Source organism: Mustela nivalis, assembly GCF_964662115.1.
Source record: "Mustela nivalis genome assembly, chromosome: 1".
In the NCBI taxonomy this organism is placed as follows: Eukaryota; Metazoa; Chordata; class Mammalia; order Carnivora; family Mustelidae; genus Mustela; species Mustela nivalis.
This window is the reverse complement of record NC_139020.1, coordinates 212,526,762-212,546,155: the sequence shown is the minus strand read 5'-3', so window position 1 is coordinate 212,546,155 and position 19,394 is coordinate 212,526,762. Positions and strand designations below refer to the sequence as shown.

Below are 19,394 nucleotides of genomic sequence, written 5' to 3'. Positions count from 1 at the left end.
AGCCAGACCCCCAAACCTGGCACACCATCATCAGAGCCCCCCTCACCTCAGGCACACCAGCGTGAGGAGCAAAGTGACTGGTCTGAGGCCCCCACGATGTAGACCCACCGCCATGAAGAATTTCTAATTCGGATCCTGGCCCTGCCCCTACTGCAATCCACCCGGTTCCTCATCTGTGGCAGGGGTAGGGGGGAGGCCAGGGCTGTTGGGGGGACTCAGACGGGCCCAAAGGCACGAGGCCGCTGCTGAGGTGGGCACTGCCCTCGGCCCCGCAGTCACCATGACACACACGAGTGCGAACCATAAACTTTTATTAATGGAAAATGGAATGCCTCGTTAACAGAAATCTTGTCTTAAAAACGGCAGAGAACACGTTTATTCAAAAAAAAAAAAAAAGTGAATTCACATTGTATTGAGCTACAACATGGCGGCAGGATTTGCTTTTGTTTCTTAAAAGGTTCCACAAGTTCAAGGTGACTCGGGCAGAGTCAACAGTACGTCTGCCTACCTGGACGCTCGGAGTGAGTGGGGCTTAGTAGCGGCGGGTGAAGTGGGGGTACGGGTGGGGGTGGGGGTGCGGGACTCGGCTGCCCCGCTCCTGGCCGGCCAGTCCTCCACCTTCCAGTCCGCCGCCGGGCACCATGTGGCCCTGGGAATGCCCGCCTTGTGCAAAGCCGCCTCGCCTACGAACAGAGACACACGTTTTGTCCCCTCGAAGTGCTGTACGCTTTCCTCGTTATGTGGGGCAGCAGAGGGCTCTGCAGCCTTTAGAGCCCGTCTGGCTTTTTCCAGGTGGGAGCAGTCCTCATCACGGACCCCATTCCGGGCGCCTGGGGAGTGTGACTTGTGGGGGCTGCCCAGAGCCGTTCTGGGGGCTTGTTGTCTAAACACTCAAACCAGCAAGCTGATCAAACATGCAAAAATAGGAAAGGAAAGGAGGAGCAGGGACAAAACTCCTTACCCCGACATCCCGCCCCGATTTGCCATGTGTCCTGGCCCTGAGGGTCCGGAGAGGCCCCTCTCACCACCTGGGAAGAAAGGAAAGTGTTTGCACACACTTTTCTCAGAAGCCCCTGGAAGCCTCAGCAACTGCCGGGAGGGAGTGCGCCCTGGAGTGTCCTGGAAACGTGCGGCCCCTCCTTCAGCTCGTACCTTGCCACCGCGCGTGCTCCCTGCCTGCCGTGCCTGCGTCCACCGAGCCCGGCCACGCACGCTCCGGATGCTCTTCTAGCCTCTGACTGTGCTCTGCCCAGTCACGTCCACCCCTGCGTCAAAACAGAAAACAGATACGTAAGTGTCCCCGCATGCCTCTACGGTGAGGCTGTGGCCCGCTGATCCTGCCCTATACTGAGGGTTCCTAAGAGGGCAGAATATGAGGACGCGCCTCCAAAGACAGGCACGTGGCCAGCACACACACGAACGGGAGTTCAGCTCGGCCACTGCGACAAGCAAGCGCGTCAGCTGTCAGACCCCTGCACCACCCATGAGGCTGGCCTGTGTCCAAAGGACAGATGGGAAGAGCTGTCGAGGATGTAGACAGGGATCCTTGCGTGTGGCCAGTTCGAGAAAGTAAAACAGGACAGCGCACGGTGACCGTGGGACCCGCCACATCCATCCCTGCCCATTCGCCCAAGGGAGCGGGAAACGTGTTCACGGAAAAACTGGAACACACACTGCAGCACGGCTCTGTGCGAGCCCCGAGGTGGAACGGCCCATGTCCCCCCGCTGGTGAGCAGAGAAATAAAACATGGTCTCTGCACACGTGGCACATTACTGAGCCAAAGAAAGGAACGCAGCTCTGACCCAGCTCTGACAGCGTGGCTAAGCCCTGCCAACACGACAGGGAGAGAAGACAGACGCGAGCCATATAATGGGATTTCAACTCGCACGAAATGCCCAGGGCAGGCAAATCCAGACTCGGACTGGATCCGCAGGAGCCGGGGCAGGGGGAGGTAGAATGGGGAGGACTGTGAACTGAGGGTCCTTTGGGGGTGATGACAACGTTCTATAGTGGGCGGCGGGGACGAGTGTACGGCTCTGAACATATTAGCAGCCGTGGCTTCAAAGGAGGCACCTCTACGGCGCAGGACTGTGGCTCAAGCAAATGGTTTCGAAAAAGAGAAGCTCCAGGGAGTGCGAGCCCACACAGGGTCCCGGAGTGTGGGCCGCAGCCACCACAAGCGGTGCCCAGACCCAGGCTGACCCATGTTCTAAGACATGAGTCGAGGAGGCCATCCGAGCCCCGACACCTGTCCTCAAGGGAGACTGCTTGGCTGCCCCACATGCACAGGTGGCTGTCGCCCAGCCAGAGGGTGACGGCGCTCACAGCTCCCTTTCGTCTGCCAGAGTTCTCCTGGTCCTGCTTCCCGCTGGTACTTAAGGCAGAACGGACTACGCGGTGTTCCAGGACTGAGTCCTAAGTAGGGTGCTCGGGAAAGCACTTCACGTCGATCTAGCAAAACAGTGCTGCCCTCTGCTCCACACCTAAAAACGCACCTCAGGGAGGCAGAACCTTCTGACAAGCAGCCCCCCCGCAAACGCCTACAAGGGACTGGGGGGCAGGGGTCGGGGTGCAGAGCCTCTCTATTCGCTAGGATCCCGGGGCAAGTATAAGAGAGGCTCCAGGGCTGTCCCCGTCAGCAGGCGGGGGCTCCCGTGCCTAGGGGCTGAGGCGTGTGGGGAAGGGCTGTTGGGGGCAAACCAGCAAGGCTCCTCCGGCCGGCCCATCTGCTAACCTGGGTGGAGGCGGTGGCCCCCGGCCCTCACTCATCCTCTTGTCGGAGCCGTAATCCCCCCAGCCGTCCCGGGAGTCCCGGCTGTGGCGCTCTGGCGGTCCTCCGTGTCCATGGCGGTCATCTGAGTAGTGCTGGAAGGCATAAGAGGAACAAGGCGACTCTAGCCATGTCACTCTCAGACAGGCCTGTGCGTCTGGTGTAGCCGGCCGGGAGGCGGCTCTGAGAGGACCTGCCCAGGCCCCTCCTGACCCCATCTCGCCGGACACGCTCTTCTACCCTGACAGCGCCACGGGAACCCGAATGGGGCTTCCTGCCTCCCAGTCCCCTCCGACGTAAGAACCATCAGGCGCCCCTACAGCCCATCTCTGGCACCACGCCTAGTGCCAGCAGAGGCCACTCCAGCCCCGTGCACGTGGAAAGCCCCGCACTTTATGGCGCTGAAGGGTCCTCTGCGGAGAGTCCCTTAGAGTCTTCCCGGGAAGAATCAGGACAGCTCCTCCTGCTGGTGACAGGAGGGCCCCTCCCACACCCCCAGGGTGGTCAGCGGCCTCTCCCTGTGACCAGAGACAGCAAGGCAGACAGGAACCACTCTGCTCTGGCCAACCAATCCTGTGCTCCGGGACCCAGCACGCTGCAGCGGGACGGAGTCATCCCACGTTCCCTCAAAAACCACGCTGCTGGCTTGAAAGAACATGATTCTGACGCTCACCCCCTTTCTCCTGGAGGACTACCCTCTTCTCTGAGGAGCCCTCTGCAGAGCACCAGAGACACAGGGACCCCCCCACACCAACATGGGCAAAAACACCTCATGGGTAAGCCCCTGAGTGGGGTATCGTGGGGCAGCTCACAGTACTGAGACTCAAAGACCCTCTAAACAAGTGGGCGACCCAGAAACACTCGCAGATTCCACCAAATGCAATTAAACAAAAACAAACCCTACGTATTCAAGAAACACACAGACACACTAATCAGAAAATAATCAGTCACATATACTTCCACTCACTGGTCAGAACGGACATGTCCACACCCCCCGCCCCCGCAGCACAGAAGCAGGTGCGCCCCAGGCTTGGGGTCTGGATTTTACTTACTTGCCCATCTCGCTCTCCCATCACTGACCTTGAACCTTCCCTCCTGCAAAAGGGAAATACCTCGTTCCAATGGCTGCCAGTGGCACCAGACCACCTATGGCAGGCCCCACACACAAGTTTCACAATTGGGGTACTTATTCCATTCCACCCAGTAAGAACTGTAATTTACTGGCCTGTGAAACAAAGCTGGCTTGCATCTAAAGCCTTCTCCCTGAGGACGGGAGTGAAGCTGCGGCCTAAGAAGGTGGGAATAAAGATTTCACTGAACTGAATTCCCTTGGAGCGATCTCAGAGGCAGCAACCCACCCCACCTAGCCCATGCCTCATTTATCTGTGGCCTGGCGACAAAATCCAAGGTCTACCAGAGAAGCCTTAGAGGGTCCCCAACCTCTGGTTTGATCCAATACACATGATTCACACCAAATCTCCAAACCCCCATTCATTACACGAGTGGCTTCTCGGCCCGCCTCTCCCTGCGCTCCCTTCCTTACTGAAGAGCTAATGAACGGTGAAACGGCCCAGGCATATGCAGCCCAGGGGAGCACGATGAGAAACCCAGATAGAGAACTCTTAAACTAGGAAACTGAGGGCTGCCTTTCTAATGAACTATATAGATTTCTCTTTTAAAATGACACACACACACACACACACACACACACACACACAAAGAATTACTATTTCTTTAAAAGGGCCTGGCTAAAAAAACCTTCTCAAACCTTTAAGCCTCCCAGCCAGGCAACAAGAACTTTCCTGCGTGCTGGTCGGTTCTCAGCTGGGCGTGCTGGCAGAGGAGCCTGTGCTGGTCAGCAAGGCTTGGGGACGTGGACTCTGGCCACTCTGCCTGCAAAGGCTCTTTCTCTAAACAGCTTCCTCCCCGTACAGACAAGGGGGCTGGGCATACCCTCCTTGAAACCCTGCTTCCCAAGGGGCTTGCCTCAATGGAGGGGTGGCCGGGAGAGTCCTGGGAGCTGTGAGGCCCAGAGTGTGGGGCCCAGGAGAGTGGAGGCTCAGAACTGCCCCCAGACTCCACCAATCCGTGAAGAGGGCACTGCGTGAAATGAGCTGGGGATGCCCTAAGGGACCTGAGTCCCACATCCTGCTGCAGGCGTGACCCTGTAAGTCCCACGTGCAGCAGGCTGGCCAGCTGCGGGGAGCCTCACAAGTAAATGAGACGTCAGAGGACAGAGACCTATCCCTGCGTCGAGCTGAGGTGGCTCCATCCACAGCTGCAAGAGAGGATGGTGCTGACCTGTCAGCCACATGGTCCTGGTACTGGCCCCGGTCTCGATGGTCAAAGTCGTGGAAGCGGTGATCAGGGCGAGGGAAGTCGGGACGGTACCTGTCCTCCATGGCCACACGCTTGCCTTCCGGCCAATAAGCATCATCTCGCCTGTTTTTTATTTTTAAAAGGACATGAGTTTCAATTATGACAAAGAATGAAGAAAAAATGGAAGGAGGTAGAGGTGGGGAGGGGAGCTCTCTCCAGACCCAGTATCGTTTAAAATGTCCTGCAGGGCTAATCTCTAAACATTCAACCATTATTGCTTTGATTTGATAAATTAAAATCCACCAAACTGCCAAGAGGCATGCCCTCATTCTCATCTGACAGCCCTGAAAGGAGGGCTGCTGGGAGCTAATTGTATCACAAGGCTGTTAACACCTTGATCCCCGCATGAGCCCAGATGCAAGTGAAATGAAATATTTGATTCCTCTGCATCGCCATTCCGAGCTGCCACATTTCCCCCTTCCTGTCTTCTACGGGAACCTGAACCTCCCTCTGAGTTTTTTGCAAGAGCAAAGGGAATCAGACGGGGTGATAGTGAACTACATACAGCTCCGGACGGCATCCAATTATCTTCTTCCTGATCCTCCCCAGAACACTGGGCTCACGGGGGGTGGGGTGACGGGTGACCGTCAATTAACCAGCTCAGAGGGGCTGAAGACCAATAAACCTACTTCGTGAACGGGAAGGCAATTTCCTGTTCTACAGCGTCATTCCGCGCTCTCCCTCTACCGGCCGACTGGCGGCCCTGGCGCCCACGGGCCCCACCGCAGGCTCGCCCGCCCCACGACGGGCACCTGGCAGGCGGTTACGCCCCGCAGGGAACTGCGCTGTGAAGACTGGCGTGGCCTCAACGAGCACCGCAAACCTCACCAAGGGGCAACTATCGAGATTCTCCACGGGACAAGTCAGGGAAACCGCTGCCCAGCCCCCGGACCGCGGACCCCAGGCCCCAGGAGCTGGAGCTTGTGGCCGCTGAGAGTCCTGCGTAGGCGTCCGGGGGCGCCAGGCTCCGCAGGGAAAGCGGGGAGGCTCACCGCCCGTCGTCGTAGGGCCTCCGCAGCACCGGCCGCCGCTCCTGCTCGTAGCGCAGCTGCTCCTGCTGGCGCCGCAGCTCCTCGCGCTCGCGGTGGATGCGCTCCTGCTCCTTGCGCCGCTCCCGCTCCACGCGCATGCGCTCGCGCTCCAGCCGCTCGCGCTCCATGCGCTCCCGCTCCAGCCGCTGCCGCTGGCACTCGAGCTGCAGGCGCTCCCGCTGCAGCCGCGCCTTCTCCTTGCGCTCGTGGAAAGCCTCCAGGCGCTGCTCCCGCTCGCGCTGCTCCCGCTCTCTGCTGGGACATGGAGGGCTGCGCTGACTTCCCTGCCGGGTGACCGGAGACCCGGCGACAGGCGCGACCCCCACTGCGTGGAGCTGTGCGCCTGGGCCGCAAACCCCCGCCTCCATGCTCCCTCCTTTGTGGCTAGAGCCAAGCCAGGAGTGAGCCTGTCACTCCTGCCCAGGGAGGCCAGGGGGCACAGGCCAGGAGGGCTTGGCTCACAGGCACAAAGTGAAGTCACAGGTTACAGGGGAGAGAAGTAAGAGAACCGGGGGTAGCCGCGGCCAAGAAGGCTGCGGGGCACAGGGGGACCCTGGAGCAAGGTCCGCATAACCCGAAACGGGCCTTCTTTCTTCCCACCTTCCCCGCCAGAAGGCGGCACTTTCTAGGGACCCTGCCTCTTCCAGCGGACCCGGGAAGCTGCAGGCGCACCACGGTGGTTAGAGGTATGGGGCCTGGCTCAGTCATCAGCCACCACACACCCGGGGCTCCGGGCACGGGAGACGCCCCCTCTGCACCTACAAAGGGAGCTGCTGCCGCACCGCCCACCCAGCCCGGGGACTGGGAAGCTCCAAGGCCAGCGTGGGCCACTGGGAAACAAAGAGAGCCAACGGTGTCTTTACTTCCTAAGGCCGCGTAAACAGAGATGCTAGCGGCCCACTACGTCGGAAAGCAGACGGAGTGTAACCGGAGAAGTTTCTACACATCCCGCTTCCACTCAAGCAAGATCGCCCACACCGTGACACAAAGCTTTCGTTTCGCTAAATGAGGTATGAAGAAAAATGACAAGGGGGCCTTAGACGGAAAAAGGCAGAACTGGGAAGAGGCCAACTTCCAGAAACTGTCTTCCTAAACAGGAGGTAAACGTGGCAAAGAATGTCATGTGTGACCAAGGCGGCCACAAACGGCATTTGAGCAAAGATGCCGCTCCGGTGCGTACCGTCTCTAATAAACATGCCACGTCCCCTGGCTGCATTCCTGCTCTTATGCATGTGGGGCTGCAGCAGGACGACTATGAGACCTTGAAGCCGGGGGCCCTTCCATCCAGGCCACACACGGGTGAGCCCGCTCCCCGGGCCAGGGCACTCGCCACATAGCAGAGAGCGAGCACCTGCGCGGCTCAGTCGGGTAAGCGTCACGTCTCGAATGAAACCAGCTCTGACAAACGTCATGTCGAGGCTGACCACGACTGCTCTTGACCCTCGCCTTTCACCTCGGCTAACAGCAGGCAGCCAGCAAGCCTGGGCCAGACAGGACACTGGCTTGGGGAGAAGGGCGGAGCACCCCCGGACGAGACCACCCACCTGCCGGCCTGCCGGGCCCCACTCACCGCCGCCTCTCCGTCTCTCGGATCTCGCGTTCCCGCTGCCTCTGGCGCTCGCGCTCCCTCTGCTCTTTGATTTTATCAAATGATAAGATGTCTCTCTTCTCTTTGCTTTCCGATTTGCGGTCCTGACTCTTGGAGCTCTGTTTACCGAAATTGGTTCATTCTCGTCAGAAAAATGCAGCCGGTGCACAGTGGAAGTTAGATACGCGTTTCTCTGGGGTAGGTTAAAATTCCTCTGTCCCCATGGCTTCCAGGAAGGCCCAGGAGGCAGTTCAGCTCACCCACAGCCCAGAGGCACTACTCGCTTGGGAGAACTGCTTCTCACACCGCAATCATGGGGGTCACGGGAGAGCAAGGAGGGGGGACACCTCACAAAACCTACAGGCAGCTCTCCCTGCCCAGCAGAGCCAAGGACTCCGCACCGTCTAGAACAAGGCCCCACGGAGCCGCGGGCACGTGTATCCTGGCCGCCCCGCTGGACGGTGGGCCTCACCGCTCGCGTCTCACCTGCCGCCTCAGGCCTTCAAACCCCACAGGCCGAAGCTCTGCTGTGCAGAGGAGCTCCTCCTGCTGGGCGATGACCACTCCCAGGCAACCGCCGTGCTGCTCCCTCCCCGGGTGAGGCAGGCAACTGCCCACCGACTCTCACCTCTGAGGCTCTCAGGGGCTAGGATGCCCAAGCTGGCCACGATCACCCTCTCGGAAAGCTTTCACAGCGTGGGACACCTGTGGGACACCCCTGCCCCCGGTCTCTAGGGAAGGGGCTTGGTAAACATTTTTAAAAACGTCCTCAGGTTATTTTCTTAATTACCTTAAGGACCAACCCAAGAAAAAGACAAGCCGTAGTTAGAAACAGAGGATTTTGCTGAAAGAAGAGAGGAGCACAGAGGGACGATCTCATCACAAAGAAAGACCAGAACCCAAACACCGAGATGACACTCCGCCTGACAGAGGGCCGAGTTTGGAGTCTAATCACACAACCAAAGGCCGGGGGGCGCCCAGGCGAGGCGCGCTGGAGTCTCCCAGTCGGGCCCTGGGCTCCCAGTGGGCCTCCCGCGTCCCCGCAGCCCGGCGCGCTCTACACACCCAGGGACCGTAGCATCCTGTTTCCTTTCTGAAGGGCACTCGGAGAACACCCGTCCCAAGGAACATCTGTGCTCCTCAGCACCTAGAGACCCAGAGCCCGGCATGGCCCATGCCCACAAATGCTGCCCCACAGCAGTCCTCGACAGGGGCTATGACACCAGCGAGTGTCCCTAAACGAGGGACCAGGAAAGAGGATCACAGTGCAGCCAGAAAAGCGTGCACGTGACACACACACACCCCGGACAGCTTCCAAGGGCACCACCCTGAGGTTGTGTGCTACAGTCTCACCAGGACAACATTCTAGAGATGGGGGCAGAGAACAGCTTAACTTCCCGGGGCTGGGGCTGGGCCGGTGGGGCAGGTCACGAGCGGGGAGAGCTCTATGGTGACTGGATGGCCCTGGATCTTGAGGGCAGTGGTGCTCACGTGAGACTCCACCAGGACCTGAAAGTCCTGGCACTCCACGCACGCACACCCCGCAGACCAATGTCACCGTCCCTGGCTTTGAAACTGGGCTATAGTTATGTGAGCGGAAATCCCTGGGGGAAGCAGGGTGATGGGTACATGTATCTCCATACTATTTTGGCAACTTTCTGTGACTCCATAATTATTTGGAAATAGAGTGTGCATGCTGTGTCACGCGTGTGATGCCCTTGGAAAGGAAGTGTGAGGAGTCCACGTGAAAGGAAAAGAGGCTTCTGTTCTCACGTTGACCTCCTATGTGATCTCAAGATTCTAATTTCGCAGACTTTATTCCTATTTATTTTTTCTAACTTCAGAGCTTTTCAGCTGATAAGTTTATAGGGTTTTGGGGGGGGCTTTCTTTAGATTTCTCTATTTTGTAGTTCTAAATTTTTACAGTTTTCACGTAGCCCATAAGAAACATGACTTTAGAAATGACTGTATTCAAGAAAGCAAATGTTCACTGCAGAAGTCACAATGAAGCGTTCTTAGATGAACACCGTTCGCTCTGTGTTTGTTCTAAGAGGACAACTCTCCTCAGGAACGTTTTAGCCAGAACCTTCAGGTGGTAAGCAGAGGGTTTCATTTTCCAGGGTGGGGGAAAAAAACAAAAGGAGAAGCCACCGGTCTGTCCAGCCGTGTGCCGCTTACGACACGGAGGCCCGTTCTCTGACAACGTGGAAGTCGGTTTTGCAGTGGACTCCCCTTTTCTTCCCCATGAACGTCCCAGAAGAAGGGGACTGGCCAGCACAGGTCAGCCACAAAGCAGAGCCCACCTTCCGACTTGAACAGCCTGGGTCCTGCCCATCCCACCCCATGGTGGGCTGTGAACCGGTTTCCTTCTAGAAGATGGTATAATCCAACAAAGAACCAGCAAAGGGTCAATACATCACGGAAAGGAAAAACACTAAGCACAGTTTTGAAACACGCCGTAGAACCCAACCCTGGGTGCGCACATCCAGCCTCAACAGGAAGGAACGTGCCTCTGAGCACTTCAAAGAACACTTCGATGCGGTTTTCCTAACTTGAATCCATGCGGTCCTTCAACCACCCACAAACGCGCAGGGACCTGATGCAGGAAACACACAATACTTACTCTCTCTTTTGACCTGCTTGTGGTTTTGACGCTAATGACCGGCTCTCCTTTCGATTTGTCCATCACGACCGTCCGCTCCATTCCTCTGCTTCCTTCAGGGAGAAAACAGCGCTCTGTGCACCTGCCCACAGCCCCGCTTCCTGACGGTGGGCCGTGGCCAGGCTGCCAGGGGATTCTCGCAGCTTCCTCGAGTGACTCAAGCGAACCCCGGAGCCTCCGCATCTCCCCTCCCTGCTCGTCCTGACCTGCGGCGAGCACCGTGGACAGGAGGCCGCTGGTGTGCCCTGACCAGGCTTCGCTCACCTGGACGGAGCGGCTCTGGTTTCCCCGCAACGTACACTGTGAACCGAAGTCAAGGCGCGTTCGGCAGCACACGCACCCGACCCACCCGCTGGCTTCACCCGCACGCTCAATCCTAGCGGCTCCAGGATAACCACTTTCCATTTTGTCATCCTCCTCCACATTCTGGAAAGCTCTGCAGAGCTCAGGCCCTTGTGCTCGGAATCAGATGGCTGGGCTTCCCTTCATTCGTGTACAGCAATAAAGGCTTCCAAATGGATTCTGCCCCTCGACGACACAATAACCAGACTCTAACCACGGCGACTATTACTGATTTGGGGAGATTTGCAATACTTGAGGAACATTTTAAAAACACGTTCCTCATGAGACTGCCAGTAAATTACCCCAAACGCTTAAGATCCAATTTGTAACGCGCTGTACCCAATTCCAACGCTCCAGATGGCTGAGTTTTGTTTGTTTTATGGGGGGGCGGGGCGGGGAGAACTGGGTTTTGTTTTTTACACAAAACATTCTGTGGCGCCTCAAGGCAGTCTGCAGGCGTGGAACAAGCTGCAGAGCCGCATCAAATCTGTGACAAGAACGGGGCCACCTCTCCCTCCCACAGCTGCCAAAGGTACTCGGGAAGATCAAGCTTGGTCCCCAAGTCGCCAGTGACCATAAATCACAGAGCGCAACCCCTCCAGGTGTGCGATGTCAGCAGCGACTCCTACAAGCCGGGCCACCCCCAGGCCCTGCTGCTTTTCAAGGCTGCCCGTCCCCGGAAGCCGCAGTCGGCCGGGCCGCGCGCAGGCCCTCGTGGCTCCCTCGGCCCACGCCCGCCTCCCGCCAGCGCCTCCCGCCTCCTGCCAGGCTCTACCCTCCCCCGGAGACCTCGGCAGGCTCCGCTCACCTGATTTGGTGACGCGGGAGCGATTGGTAGGCCCTGGTTTCGGCTCATCCTCATCTTTTTCTTCCTTCTTAATGTCTTCAGGCTTTTTTTCCTCTTTTTTCTCCATCTTCTCTTCCTTCTTAATCACGGTTCTGTTTAAAAACATGGTCATCACGCTTGTGTTCCTGGGACTCTGGCTGCAGGTCAGTCATCCGGACTCCCACACAAAACCAACCCACCGGGCGGCAAGCGGACAGGGACGGTTACCGGGGAACCGCGGAAATGATCTAATGCCCTCCTGGGACCTGGCCCTCATGCCCCCGGAGTTCTCGGCTACGCGCGGAAATAGGCAGCACGGAGGCTCGTGGACAGTTTTCCACACTGCTCGACGCACTGGTCTGTATAGGACAGACACGCGGGCACATGTGAGAGACACTCCCAAGTAGAGAAGAATGCCTGTGAAAAACTGATTTATCGCGTTTCACTCCGGATGGAGTTTTTAAGTTTGTGTAAACATTTTTTCCAAATACGGCACAGAACAGAACGGAAGCAGAGCACGTGGATGTGAGGTGCCTGCGCCACGGAGTAGCGGGCCCCCTGCCCTCCACTCGGCACCAGGTCACCGCTGCACATTTTGGGGGAGCTACAATGGCACGGCACGCACCAGCTCCTACAGAACCTGTCAGTAAGGTTTCCACTGAAGCCGGCTTTATTCTACACAGTGAACTGAATCATCACTGCCACACACACTGGTCTCCCATGTTCCCTAACGCTGTTTGTCTCGGGTAATTAAATTCCACACTTATTAAATGCCCACCATGTGCCAGGGTCCAGGACGGGAAAAACGGGCCCCTCGGGGTCCCCTAACCAGCGCTCCCCGCCCTCTGTTCCCTACAACTCAGGCTGTCCAAGGAAACCCCTCCTAGCTCACCCTTCTTCTCTCAGCTTCCACAGTACAAAGCCGTCATCTTTTTTTTTTGAGGGAGAGAGAGGGAGAGGGAGAGAGAGAGAGAGAGAGGGTGAGAGAGAGAGTGTGTGTGTGTGTGTGTGTGTGTTGGGGGTTTGGTGAATGGGAAGGGGCAGAGGAAGAAGGAAAGGGAGGATCCTAAGCGCACTCCATGCCCATTGCGCGGCCCAACCTAGAGCTCAATCTTACAGACCCGGAGCTCACCACCTTCACAAAAATAGAGACGCCTAACCGAACAAGCCACTCAGGCACCTCGGAGCCATCCTCTTTTAAATAATACCCACTTTGGGACCCCTGGGTCACTCAGTAGGTTAAGCATCTGCTTTCACTCAGATCGTGATCTCAGGCCTGGCATCAAGTCCCGTCTTGTCCTCTACACTCAGCTTGGAATCTGCCTCTCTCTCAGCCCCTCTCTGCCAACTTGTGCTCATGCCCTCTCCCTCTCAAATGAGTAAGTAAAAATTTTTTAAAAAGATTAAAATAATATTCACTTTAAGAAAACTTTATCCTTTTTTATTTTTATTTATTTATTTATTTATAAAGATTTTATTTATTTATCAGAGAGAGGGAGAGAGCGAGCACAGGCAGACAGAGTGGCAGGCAGAGGCAGAGGGAGAAGCAGGCTCCCTGCTGAGCAAGGAGCCCGATGTGGGACTCGATCCCAGGACGCTGGGATCATGACCTGAGCCGAAGGCAGCTGCTTAACCAAATGAGCCACCCAGGCGTCCCAACTTTATCCTTTTTTAAAGATTTTATTTTTAAGTCATCTCTACACCCGATCTGGGGCCCGAACCTACAACCCTGAGCTCAAGAGTCAGAATGTGCCACTAATGGAGCAAGCCAGGAGCCCCAAGGGAAACTTTATTAAGCAGAAGTTTTTTAAAAAAATAAATATTTGAGCAAGAAAAGAGAGAGAGATAATGAACAAGGGAGGAGCAGAGGGAAAGAAGCCCAAGCAGGTTCTGCTGAGCACAGAACTCAATGGGACTGAATTTCACGATCCTAAGATCATGGCCTGAGCCGAAACCATGAGTTGGACGCTCAACCAACCGAGCCACCCAGGTGCCCCTAAAATTTTTTTACACTGTAAACACACACCATAATAAGTGATAGTGTAACCAGGATCAAGAACTTGTTTCTAGCATATTGGTTCTGCTTAAAAAGACACAACCCAGGGGCGCCTGGGTGGCTCAGTGGGTTAAGCCTCTGCCTTCGGCTCAGGTCATGATCTCAGGGACCTGGGATCGAACCCCGCATCGGGCTCTGCTCAGCAGGGAGCCTGCTTCCTCCCCTCTGCCTGCCTCTCTGCCTACTTGTGATCTCTGTCAAATAAATAAATAAAATATTAAAAAAAAAAAAAAAAAAAAGACACAACCCAAGAACCCCAAATACCACAGGTACGTCAAACAATTGCCCTGGGACGACCACCATGGGGCCTTTGCGCTCAATCACTGGGTTCCAGGCCTGGGCCAAGGCTCAGCGAGGCTGGTTCGGCACTCGGCTTGCTGCACTACAGCACCTCTCCCCTAGGCTTTGTCACAGGTAATACCCGTGCATCTGCTTCCCCTCAATGGCTACAGGAGTCCATGTCCCTTCTAATGGGACAGAGATGGCTTTTGGGGACCACACTTGCAAGTAAAGCCATAACAAGTCACATCTGATGTGCATCTGCCGCTATTCGAGGGGGGGATGCCCTCTCTCTCCAAGGAGACCCCCTGCCTGTCTGTAGTCACATGACACATCCCAGACACAAAGGAACTTCTCTGGACACCACGTTAAACAGTAATTTCTAAAATACAAACACAAGCACGAGAAAAGGCTGGAGGAATATACACGGAAGAGGGCCACCCTTGGGTAGTGGGATTACACTTGACATTTGCCTGGACTTTCCAAATAGCAACCACATGGAAATCACTCATCCAACCCAGGGAAGACCAGCCACTTCGTTGGAAAAGTCCTTCAATTTCACTACTGCTACGGACTATTGCACCTACAAAAATTTTTTTTTTGAAGATTTTATGTATTTATTTGTCAGAGACTGCATCCACACACAAGTAGGGGGAGCAGCAGATAGAGGCAGAAGCAGGCTCCCTGCCAAGCAAGAGGCCTGCTGCAAGGCTCAATCCCAGGACCCTGGGATCATGACCCCCACCTCAAGGAAGACGCCTAACTGACTGAGTCACCCAGGTGTCCCTGAATCTTGAAATTCTTAAACCTAAACCCTTGTTTAGGTTTACTAGAAGAAAGAACTATTGTTCAAATGTATTTTGAATTACTCAACTTCCTAATCAGACCACTTGAAGCCAGTTGATCCCAAGTTCATCAGCTGGTTCTGTGCCCCCGCACTGGGGGCGGCCAGCCCAGACTGAATCCTGGCCTTGCTCCTCGCTAGCTGGGCTCGGTGCCCTTCAGCCGGGCACTTCCCTTTCCGGAGCCTGTTCCCCCTGCGACCTAGGACCCTTCCAGGGATGGAGTGGACCACGTGATGCAGGTGAGCTTTTACCCCGTCCTTTCTCTCCCGAAAACACGTCTCACCATGTGGTCAGAAAACCAATAAAGAAAATGCATTCCAAAACACAAGAACTCTGAACAATTCTGCGCAGCTACCAGTAGTCTGCAAGCACAGCGGAGTTTTCAGCGTGGCAGACAGAACACGTCTGAGACAGGTCTCGCTTGTAAATATACAAAGGCTTAATCCGACATCATTGCTCACCGGCCTGAGGACTCCTCTTTGGCATGAAGATCAGCAACTAAACCTTTCAAAACGGGAGCTGTACACTTAGGAGTGTCAGTGAAGTCCACACGTGCACTCACCTATACACTTTCTTAACACAAGAAACAACAGCCAGTGGAGTCAGTGAGACGGACCGATTCTCAGCACAGGGCTCGGTCTTTAGAGAGAGTGGCCCGGGAGGATGAGTAAGTGGTCCTGACAGTGTAAACTTCCTGTACTCAGCCCTGAGAATTACACCGTCAGTAGCATCATCAAAATCTACCTCCCCCAGAAGACACTGAAAATTATTTTGAGAAATTATTATCAAGCAGTGGCTGCTCTGGAAAGACCAGTCCCGATTTCCATCCTTTATAGACGCCATCTCAGACCCACCGATCCAGAAGTTCCAGGCCAAGGTGCCCCCCCGGGGAACACAGAAAACTCATAGGTACCCCGGGAGGCTTCGGTTTTGACGGAAACACAGCAAACCTTGGCAATGCCAGACCCCGCACAAACTACTGTAGCTCGAGGTCGTTCTTTTCGCCACCAGATCAGGTTAGTTCCTGGGATAAAAAGTGAGGACTGCAGAACCCCAGTCTGGATCAGGAAACGACTGCACGGTGGCAGGGGTCGTGCAAGGACCCCGAACACTAGTGAAGTAAAATTACTATTCTTTCCTTTCGGGTGTGTTATTTTCTTTCAAAAGCCCATGGAGTCGTTTGGACGTAAATACTTACTAAGGCTCCTCATAAAGACAGTTTGGAGAGGTACAGGGGACTGCGCAGGGACCCTTACTGAAACCTGGACGTGGAAGTGGTGGCAAGATGCGCAGATGTGATACGTACGTGAGAAGCCAGTGAGGCTGCCTGTGGCGAGGAGGCCATGTGCCTCTGCAGTGACCCTGGGGCTGCCACCTGCCCTCTTCCGGACCAGCCCCTCCCCACGACCCGACAGAAAGAGAAAGGTTTTAAATAATCACTTTACTTTTCCATTTTGATCTCCACAGGATGATGTCTGTCAGCACTAGATAATTTTTCCTTCTTCACTTCACACTCTTTCCTGTCAGACAGCTTTTTCCCAGCCGGTTCGTTTTTGGCCTAAAATACAACATGGGTTAGAAATGGCCCACGGTCCGGGTCCCTTTGCTCGTAAGCTCAGTGGCTTACAGCAGGTGAGTCGCCTCACCTTCTCTACGGAGATCATCCTTCCGTGCAGCTCCGTTCTGTGGAGATGGCTGATGCACTTGGTGGCTTCGTCAGATGTCGACATGGTGACAAAGCCATAGCACCGAGCTCCAGGACTGCGGGCGTTTGTCACCACTTTGGCCCCGACAACCTTTGTGAGAGAAGACACGTATTCCTCCATATAAATCACCACATGATTTGTCAAAAATAACTAGCAGTTAACTAATCACCAGAATTCTTTTCAATAGTTTTTACTTCACAAATGGTTGGTTCGCTGTAATTAGTTATTGAAGTGGTTCTACCTTATCCTATCAAAATACATGTGCTTTTGAAACAAGATCAGCCCTCAGAGTGGCAAAAGACGAACTGGGAAAGCTAAAGACATTTAAAACTTCACCAACCACAGCTCATTAATTAATCCAAAGTCCGAGGCACCTGAAGGGCTCAGTGGGTTAAAGCCTCTGCCTTTGGCTTGGGTCATGATCCCAGGTCCTGGGATCGAGCCCCGCATCGGGCTCTCTGCTCGGCAGGGAGCCTGCTCCCCCCCACCGCCTGCTTCTCTGCCTACGTGTGATCTCGGTCTGTCAAATAAATAAATAAAATCTTAAAATTAATCAAAAGTTCTTCCCACTTGGATCATTTTCTCCAGCTGGACTTCGACTCCCAGACAGGTTGGCGCACCAAGCATTTACCCACCCCTGCTGCCTGAAAAAAACCTTGCGAACTGGAGAAATGGAGGCCACCAGGGTTTTCAAACACCACATACCAGGCCGCACAGGATGGTGACCCAGGGGTGGGGACACACACACGAGCCAAACTGCATGGTTGCCCCCACTTCCTAGAGGTTCCCAGTTGCGTGGGGGCCGGGGGAGGACAGGAGGTGAGCAGGGGAGGTGGTATCCGGGAGCTGAGCATAGTAGCATCTGAAGAAATCGAGGCAGCAGGACACAGTACTGGAGAGGAAGTGCTGCATAAAGGCAGCTCCAGAGAGCTCCATGTGGCCCCTAAGCAGCACGCACGTGAGAGGCCAGGGAGAACGCCACCTGTGCGAGCAAACAGCCCCACAGGCTCAGGGACTCATAGAGTTCACTTCTTCCGGAGTGAACCAGAATGGAAAGGAAAAGCTTGCAATTCATGGGGCTTTAGGCTGAGATCTCAGGAGGATCCTGCCCCAGAAGTGGACAGAACTAGCCTGAACTAAGGCTGCTCTGATCTAACGATGCCTAACAGCCAGCCTGGGGAGGAACAAGTAACTGAACTGTGTCCCAGCAAAAGCTTAAGAACACTGACAGGGACACGCGAGTAACTAGAATACAACATGCACATCACAACGTCTGGTGTCCGATCAAAAACCACTAGGCAGCCAAGAAATAAGAAAATGACTCTAATGGGGTGCCTGGGTGGCTCAGTGGGTTAAGCCGCTGCCTTCGGCTCAGGTCATGATCTCAGAGTCCTGGGATCGAGTCCCGCATCAGGCTCTCTGCTCATTCCCTCTGGCTGCCTCTCCGTCTACTTGTGATTTCTCTCTGTCAAATTAATAAATAAAATCTTTAAAAAAAAAAGAAAATGACTCTAACAAATAGAACCAACCAATAAACAGAGATCCAGAGTGCGCTCCAACAACAGAATTAGTAAACGGTGATATTAAAGTTATTTTAGCTGCATCTTAAGTGTTCAAGAAGTTGGAGAAACCACTGAGCATGTTAAGTAAACACAGAGAAGATATTTAAAAACACCCAACCCAAGATTCTGGAGATGAACGTACATGCGATGGGATGGACAGTGGACACTGCAGAAAAAAGAATGAGGAACTGAAGACGTAGCGACAGAAGCTACTTGAAAAGAACTGGAAGAAAAAAGACGGAAAACAAACCAAAACCACCACAGCATCAGTGGGCTGTCGGACCACCTGTGATGCCGCCAAAAGCCAAGCAGCACAGGAAAACCTTCCCGGATGAAACCACAGCATATGGGCGGCGCAATCTGCTCCAGAGCGGTGACAAAGAGAACCTGCCAGGTAAGCCAGACGAGAAAGACACCTATGCCCTAGGGAGCAAAGGTGAGACCCAGAGCCAGTTAGACAACAGGAACCAGGAGGAGGGAGGACAAAAAACCACCAACCGCAGGAGCAAGAACAGCTTTCAAAGTGGAAGCAAAAGAATGACATTTTCAGACCTACAAAGGCAGCAGGAATTCCTCCCGGGCCACCCTGTATTTTTTTTTTTTTTTTAAAGATTTTATTTATTTATTTGACAGACAGAGATCACAAGTAGGCAGAGAGGCAGGCAGAGAGAGAGAGAAAGAGAGAGGGAAGCAGGATCCCTGTGGAGCAGAGAGCCCGATGCGGGGCTCGATCCCAGGACCCTGAGATCATGACCGGAGCCGAAGGCAGCAGCCCAACCCACTGAGCCACCCAGGCGCCCCGCCACCCTGTATTTTAAGAAAGGTTTAAAGAGGGAGAAAAAAAATACCTAAAGGGAACTTGGGTATCAACAAGAGGGAAAAAAGAGCACCCCGAAAGGTAAACACGGAGGTAACTAAAAGCCTGTGATTTGTCTTATTTACGTAACTCCTTAAAAGATAATTGTTTAAAGCAAACAAGACAAAAAGACCCCCCTCAAAAGACACAAATACACCAAAACCCGACCATCCACCCCACCTGTCAATGAGCCCAAACCATGCTACGTTGTCTATTAACCCGAATTTACGCAGCACTGAAACCATCACAAAGGCTGGGAGGGCGGTGCACTGTCCCCAGGTTCGTGGGTCCCCCCCACCCCCAAGGACTGGAACATCACTGAAGGAGAGACTGCACAGAGTCTAGTAATAGAATTCCTTAATGCAGCCACCAAAGAAAAATGCTGTCGTTCATCCAACTGCTCAAGGAAGAAACCAAAGACAAAAAATACCCTGAGACAGATGAAAAAGAAACATGTAACACAGCAAAACCTACGGGGTATGGCAAAAGCA

At 54.6% G+C, this 19,394-nt stretch overlaps 1 protein-coding gene across 4 annotated transcripts in view; it reads right to left on the bottom strand.

Annotated features, from left to right (window-relative positions):
• Positions 1–294: 294 nt before the first annotated feature.
• Positions 295–19,394, bottom strand: part of SAFB2 (scaffold attachment factor B2) — a 32,909-nt gene continuing 13,809 nt past the window's right edge. For 2 of the 4 annotated variants that reach the window (XM_082734587.1, XM_082734586.1), the window contains exons 10-22: positions 16,426–16,575; positions 16,225–16,337; positions 11,582–11,712; positions 10,393–10,484; positions 7,752–7,888; positions 6,143–6,433; positions 5,073–5,213; positions 3,997–4,059; positions 3,824–3,866; positions 2,736–2,866; positions 1,153–1,265; positions 962–1,028; positions 295–683 (exon numbers count right to left, since the gene is read on the bottom strand). In XM_082734587.1, coding sequence (XP_082590713.1) covers positions 533–683; positions 962–1,028; positions 1,153–1,265; positions 2,736–2,866; positions 3,824–3,866; positions 3,997–4,059; positions 5,073–5,213; positions 6,143–6,433; positions 7,752–7,888; positions 10,393–10,484; positions 11,582–11,712; positions 16,225–16,337; positions 16,426–16,575 — 1,623 coding nt within the window. In that variant the 3' untranslated portion in view covers positions 295–532. The remainder of the gene's footprint in view (positions 684–961; positions 1,029–1,152; positions 1,266–2,735; positions 2,867–3,823; positions 3,867–3,996; positions 4,060–5,072; positions 5,214–6,142; positions 6,434–7,751; positions 7,889–10,392; positions 10,485–11,581; positions 11,713–16,224; positions 16,338–16,425; positions 16,576–19,394) is intronic. The other 2 variants (XM_082734589.1, XM_082734588.1) reach the window with 1 other exon arrangement.